At 40.5% G+C, this 7,500-nt stretch overlaps 1 protein-coding gene across 1 annotated transcript in view; it reads left to right on the top strand.

The window, feature by feature from the left end:
- LOC310792224 (cadherin-12-like) overlaps positions 1-7,500 on the top strand; it is a gene marked incomplete at both ends in the record, with an annotated part of 58,317 nt that overhangs the window by 49,214 nt on the left and 1,603 nt on the right. Inside the window, one exon of the mRNA XM_083653953.1 lies at positions 7,483-7,500. This exon is cut by the window's right edge and continues 315 nt beyond it. Within this exon, the coding sequence (XP_083510079.1) occupies positions 7,483-7,500 (18 nt within the window). The remainder of the gene's footprint in view (positions 1-7,482) is intronic.

Below are 7,500 nucleotides of genomic sequence, written 5' to 3'. Positions count from 1 at the left end.
GCTCTCAACCGAAACCCCAAGAAACGAGCGAGCCCATCCAGACTCGCCCGACGAGGGGCAGCCAGGCAGCAGACAGGCAGCAGAAACTCGCTTGTGACACGCCCGCTGCAGCCACGGAGGGAGGAGGAGAACACACACGGAGGGAGGAGTTTGAAGGAGAGGGGGGTTTCCTGCTGTTATGGAGGAAATTACTGTTCAAAACTATTGTTTAGATGTCTGACGTCTTACTGATGCCAAAAATAAATGGTTAAAGTGACTGTTCTATCGAATTTCACAAAAAGGCATTTTTCTCACCTTTCATTTTCAGACGCTGAAACCATGCTGTATTCAACTGCTAATGCCTACATAACTACTAACTCTACAAACTAACTATTTTAGACAGAGAAAGCACACATTCTATTAGTTCTTTTGAGATATTTTGTGTTCACAAAATCCTAACAGAAAAGAATCCTCGGCTCTTGAAAGATGAGCCAGAATCCTCAAAAAAAAAACTTGGCAGAAGCTACCTACAGTAAAAAAAAACTGTTGGCATTGAATGTGTTAAAGGAGAATTTCGGTTTTTTACACCACAGTCCTCATTTCCAGCTTAAAATATGATGTTTTACTCACCGAAATATGTTTGGTTTCATTTGGATGCCCACGGAAGATTTTGAGCTCGTAGTATCATCCTCAAACAGGCTATAACGAGAGCATACGGGGCAAGATGCTTACGCTCTGTAAATGTCACTTTTTCGGTCACATCGCGGTTCGTTATGGTTGTAAATATAATTATGAGAACATTAAATAGATATCTAACTAACCGTCCTCTGCTCCCGAGTGCCGACAGCCCACTATGTTTGCTGTCTGGGTGCCCCGGATGTGCTTGGGAAGATGCAGTGAGAAGCGCTTCTGTTTGGTTACAGTAGAAGAAGAGAAACCACAGAAGAAGTACATAAGCACTGTAAGCCCATCCGGGGCAGATCAGAGTTGACTCGCTCTCTGTTGTGTTGTTGTTAGCTTAGCTTTTAGCTTGGCATTATTATAGATATCTGATGTCAAGATTATGGACGTTTCAATTCCATTACCGCTCGTGTGGAATCATGCCACATATCGACAACAACAGCAGCGGGAGATGTTATGTGATGGACACCCGGAGAGCAAACGGAGTGGGCTGTCGGGACTCCCAGCAGAGGATGGTTTAGTTAGATATCGATTTCATGTTCTCATAATTATATTTACAACCATAACGAACCGCGATGTGACTGAAAAAAGTGACATTTACAGAGCGTAAGCACCTTGCCCCGTATGCTCTCGTTATAGCCTGTTTGAGGATGATACTACGAGCTCAAAATCTTCCGTGGGCATCCGACTGAAGCCAAACATATTTCGGTGAGTAAAACATCATATTTTAAGCTGGAAATGAGGACCGTGGTGTAAAAAACCGAAATTCTCCTTTAAGATGTTTTATTTTCTTTTAACTATGTTTTTTATATTTTCTTGATTGCACCATGATTTTAATTGGCAATTGCACCGTGTGATTTCTGTTTTTTTTTTATGTCTGTGAAGCACTTTGTAAACTTGTTTTTGAAAAATACTTTTTACATAGTCCAGCTGTCATCTTTCAGGTGTACTTCTAGCTGCACCACGACACATTGCGTTATTTGGATATTTGCTGACGTTTTTTACTTCATCCAAAATCGATATCCTACTGTATGCCTTGAATATTGATGTGTAACTACTTGAAGCAGAATTTCGCTGGTAAATGTTTGAAGCCATTGCAGTTTCCTTTATGTATGATTAGGATGTGTCGTAGGCCTACGTAGGCATTTTGATGGTAAGCACAGTGCAGTGTAGGGCAGGTTGTAAAAATGAACATTTGTAGCCTAGGCCTATATGTCATAATCAAAATATTCTTAGAGATCAGCAGTATAGTGGGAGCTCTAAGGTCATATAGTTATTCAGCAATGTGTTACAGTCGACAGTCAGATTATAGCACTGCCCCCTGCCCACTTAAACGTGGCTGCTATATCACAGCCTGGAGGGATTTCAACCATTTAGTACAGCATCAACTGTATCATCTCTTCATGTATTTTAACACATTGAGCCGAGGATTCTTTTCTGTTAAGACTTCGTGAACACCAATCATCTAAAAAGAACTAATAGAATGTGTGCTTTCTCTGTCTAAAAGAGTTAGTTTGTAGAGTTAGTAGTTATGTAAGCATTAGCAGTTGAATACAGCATGGTTTCAGCGTCAGAAAAATTATTCAGAGATAAACGGCTTTTTGTGAAATTCGATAGAACAGTCACTTTAACCATTCATTTTTGGCATCAGTAAGAGTCAGACATCTAAACAATAGTTTTGAACAGTAATTTCCTCCATAACAGCAGGAAACCCCCCTCTGCTTCCAACTCCTCCCTCCGTGTGTGTTCTCCTCCTGCCTCCCTGGCTCTCCAGCGGGCGTGTCACAACAAAGTTGCTGCTGCCTGGCTGCTGCCTGTTTGAGCGGCCGCTGTTTGAGGAAGTCTGGGTGGACTCGCTCGTTTCGTGGAGTTTTGGTTGAGAGCTTTGATGCGATTCTGGTCATATTTATGCTGCGTGTTTCAAAGTGTGCATCCAATCTATTCTTGGAACCCCCCACCGTTGCCACCGCTGTGCATCAGCGCGAAAGTGAAAGCGTTTTCGCCATCAATTTTACAGTATGAGAACGGCTTCGTCGCGCTTTTCCCTCCAGTTTTGGGTCGCCTCTTTCTACTGTGGAGAGACATGTCGACACTCAGTGGGTCGGTAAAATAGATTATACACATTCAATACCTCCAATTCTGGTGTAGGAGACGTAAAAGGGGTTGATCGATGTCCCACCGTCAAAAAAAAAAAATGTTTATGTAAGCCGAGATATCTCGTCCTTGGCACTCAACGGTTGGATTATGTAAGCCGAGATATCTCGTCCTTGGCACTCAACGTGTTAAGAAAGGGCAATTTTGTCACTTTCCTGTACATTTTACACACTACACACAGTCGGTTGATCCTCTTTCTTCCCTCTGGATTGCAGCTTCAATTTCATTATGGTGTCTAATTGCCTGTCATCAATTTGGCTGGACAGAGGGATGTACTGGAACACTAAACACTATTTAGAGACATGCACCCCCCACCCCCTGCTGGACAGAGGGATGTACTGGAACACTAAACACTATTTAGAGACATGCACCCCCCACACCCTGCTGGACAGAGGGATGTAACACTAAACACTATTTAGAGACATGCACCCCCCCCCCCCCCCCCCCCCCTGCTGGACAGAGGGATGTACTGGAACACTAAACACTATTTAGAGACATGCACCCCCCCCCCCCCTGCTGGACAGAGGGATGTACTGGGACACTAAACACTATTTATAGACTTGCACACACCTCCACACACACCGTTACGGGATTTACTCCTTATACAGGATATTGACATTTTGTCAAGAGAGAGCTTATTTCAGGGTAGATTAACCAACTTTTAATTGACGTTGTAAACACGGAATTGACATTGTTAATTGGGTATTTCAGGGTGGGGGGAAAAGACCTTAATGGGAAGCATGAGAATTTCAGAAGAGATTTCTACCCAACTCAGTACCACCTGTCATCAGTAACCCCAGTCCCAGGCCCGTATCTAGGGTGAGGTTACTGGGTGGGCAATTGAAAATTGGGGGGGGGGGAGGGGCACATGAAAACAGCCATACCAAAAAAAAACTCGCCAAAAATGTGCCTAACTTTGGAACATTATTGCCGACAAGCTAGTATGCCATACAGTAGCTGGTAGCAGGTCCATTTTTAGCCTGTTACATCTTTGGCGGTAGGTTGCCCAAAGGTTCTCGGTTTGGGGATGGGGATTAAGTTGCATTATATTCTAACACTAAACTGTTCCACTAGGTGTCCACATTGTGCTGTGGGTAACCTATATGAACTTTAACTCAGAGGACAGGCCAATGTTTACAAAACTCCTATTATTAAAACTATTTGCAAACTAACTAACAAACTAACTATTTATAACTGTTATTATATTCACAAGACTTTTAGTCTTAAAAGTGAAAAGAAAACAACTTTGAAAGCAGATTGATTTACCATAAAACTTAAAAACATCCTTCATCCATAATTTCAATAATCAACTCCATAACAGTTATTTTCATTGGATGACCTTATTTCTCAAATCAAATTAAAGACTAGTGCAGTGAGACTTAACCATAGCTAAAAGCTATTCACCATTTAGCCTTCAAACCTATATTTACAAGACTTTTAGTCTTATTCAAACTCAAACTGAAATTAAAACTTTGAAAGCAGATTGACTTTGTTACCCTAACAAATAAATAACAATCCTTCGTCCATAGTTTAAAATAATCAACTCCATAATATTCTTTTCATTGGATGAGCTTATTTCTCAAATCAAATTAAAGCTATAACTACTGTTAGGTGCCCTAAACTAACTAACCCAGTGGTCTCCAACCTTAGACCCTAAGTGGGGGTCGCCTGGAATTCAAAAAGGGAGATTTTTTTTTTTTTTTTTTGGGTGGGCATAGCCCACCCCTGCCACCCCCTAGAATCGGCCCTGCCCACTCCCATCAAAGTGCAGCTCGATATAGCTTTCTAGAGAAGTTGACCCCATGCCTCTAGCCCCTTGTGTTTCTGCATAATGAGCCTGGGGTCAGAGTTCTAAGGTCGCAGGGCAGGAACCCCCACGTTCTTAATCTTCATAATGACAAATGTTACTCTCCAGGTCAAGGACTTTCCAAAAATGCCTTTAATTTTGTCCTACGACAAAGTTACATTTTCACCTCAGTCTAGCCTTTCATTCGTAGTTTCTGAGACCCTTTGAAACTCCCGCATGGATATAGACGGTTTTCACCAGAGCGCAACCCCACAGCACTTCTTTTTTCTCAGCATTCGGCAAACTGCAGAAATATTCACTCGACATCGTTACTTTTGTTTTCGCTGCTCAGCTGTATAGACGGTTTTCACGGAATGGTCAGTCCTGCACTTGAATGTTTTTTTTTCTTTTATGTCCATAGCAAACACTGCAACAGGAAGTGAGCGGGGGTTCAATTTAGAATGTTTTTGTTGTCAAGTTAAAACCGTCTATAATCAAGTGAGCTTCTTAAAATAGTATCCCAACTTGGATTGTTGCTAAAAAAGCAAATAATACACTGGATATTCGGCACCTCGGTAACAACTTGCTGTAATGCTCGTACAAGAAAGAAAAAGTTTGGCTTCATGTGATGTTTCGAGCTACTGCTCGTCTGTTTGTTTATAATGAGGACTGTACCAGTTAAGGAGAGTTTGGTCTCATTACTTTGAAATGCACTGAAATACACTGAACGCGGTAATGGTTTTGTCTCCATAGCAACGGTGGCTGAGGATTATGGGTAGTGTAGTGCCTTCCGCTATTCCAAAACTGACGTAAAAAACCTGTATTGTATATCTCAGTGTATCTCAGAATCGAAGGAGAAATAATTCCAAATGGTAGCCATAACATCTACCTATCGTGTTGTTGATTGATCAAGGACACGTTCATGTTTTTGTGTTTGAGAAATGTTAAAGATGTCATTAGAGGAAAACGTTGACGCGGCGACAGCGAGGAGAATAGCCTGCGGGAATGAGAGAGCGGGTTGGCTGAACATGCTGAAACATCAATATACTCCAGTGCATATTAACCCAGGCCCTATGACCTTGTTTAGTTTGTAGAGCACATACCCCCGAGGGGGAAGCTGTTTTTCTTTGCCTGTGCACTGATCTGCCTCGTAGATCAGACGTTTGCTTTTTTAAACAGAGTGAGAGGAGGAAGAGGGGTGCTACATGCCCACATATGGAAGGCTTAGAATAGACTGAAGGCTTTCAGAGGGACAGGATCGCTTGTGGGTGTTGAGGGTAACTCATTACAAAAGTAACATATTACATGTCATATATTACTTTTAGCAGTAACTCAGGAATATAACTTATTACAATAGGATTTCAGTCATATTAGAATGGCAATGTTGTACTTGCAGTTGTGAAGGCATTCTAAATCATTTGCATTGTGATTGCAAGACATCACATGAAAATACATGGCCTCTACTTTCTTTAACTATTAACGCAACACATTTGCTTGCTTATAAGTATTAGATAGTGAGACATGTGGTTCATCTCAAATACAAATAAAAGAGAGATCTGGAGGATTCAATTGCACTTAAACAGCAGTGTTGGGGGTAACTCGTTACAAAAGTAACATATTACATGTAATATTACTTTTAGCAGTAACTCAGTAATATAACTTATTACTTATAGGATTTCAGTAATTATTATACCAGTACCAGTACTCTGTCAAGTACTGTAACTCAAGTTACAAATTGAGTTAAAGCAATATTTGTCTTAATCAAAGCACAAATTTAAATAAAGATCCTAATCAAACTGCCTGTTTTTATGCAAATAACCACTACAGATGACAATAACAAAGGAAAATAATAACATTTCTAATTTTGGATTGTTTACACTGACTTCAAGGCCGTTGACATAATTTCTCGGGGATGGTTCTGGGGCGGCGATGTCATTCTTCTGCTGCTGCTGTTGTTTTGGTGAAAGTAATGCAAAAGTAGTGTAGTAAGTTACTCTACACAGACAGTAATATTGTAAAGTAACTTATTACTTTCAAATGAAAGTAACTAGTAATATGTAGTATATTACATTTTGAAAGTAACTTGCCCAACACTGGTCAAGAGAGATCATTATTCTGCCTTTGATCTAATTCATATTCCTGATCCCACTGACATTACCATACTTATCATTTCTGATTAAATATGTATCATATATTTATTTGACCGTGTGTAAATTGTCAGTTCCCCGTAGAATTGTTTTGCTCTCCAATGCCGCTGCTAACACGTTCTCCCATTAAGTAGAATGCATCATGAAGCCTAGAACCCAGCCAAGCCATTGTGAAGGCACTATGTCAAAGATGCATGCCAGTCAAAACATTCAGGCAGTCGGGGATCTCAATTTTCTCTCATAACAATTATATTCGCTCTTACACAATACACAAGTATCGTATGCGTGTAATACTTTATGAGTGTAGATTGATATCTTGATCAAATTCTAAATTTGATCATTTCAACTCGTCACGCTACAATTGACAGAAGAGAACATTGTGGAGGGACACCATTTACGGCAGGGATTGTTAAGTGACCAATCAAAAGTGTGGACATTAATAGCCAATCTCTAAAACCTCGCCCACAAAGTCTCATACTTTAAGATGTCAGAAAAGTGGTCTGGAGCTCAAGATTGCAAATAAAAGATTTTCCAAACAATTTGTTTTCTTTATGAGACTGACATATTTTGGTTGCAATAGAATATCAAACTAATGTCTGTTTGTGCTGCCAGACTTGGTCAGGTCATCTGCCAGAAAATAGAGGGATATAAAACGCACTATGAATACATAAAAAATATATTTGCATAAGTTCCGTTTAAGTCATAAATCACTTTCTTCTCTCTGTGTCTTTGAAGTAATGGCTGCCTTGTACC

This window comes from Poromitra crassiceps (assembly GCF_964638095.1).
Source record: "Poromitra crassiceps genome assembly, chromosome: 17".
NCBI lineage: Eukaryota > Metazoa > Chordata > Actinopteri > Beryciformes > Melamphaidae > Poromitra > Poromitra crassiceps.
This window is presented reverse-complemented; position numbering and strand designations above follow the sequence as displayed.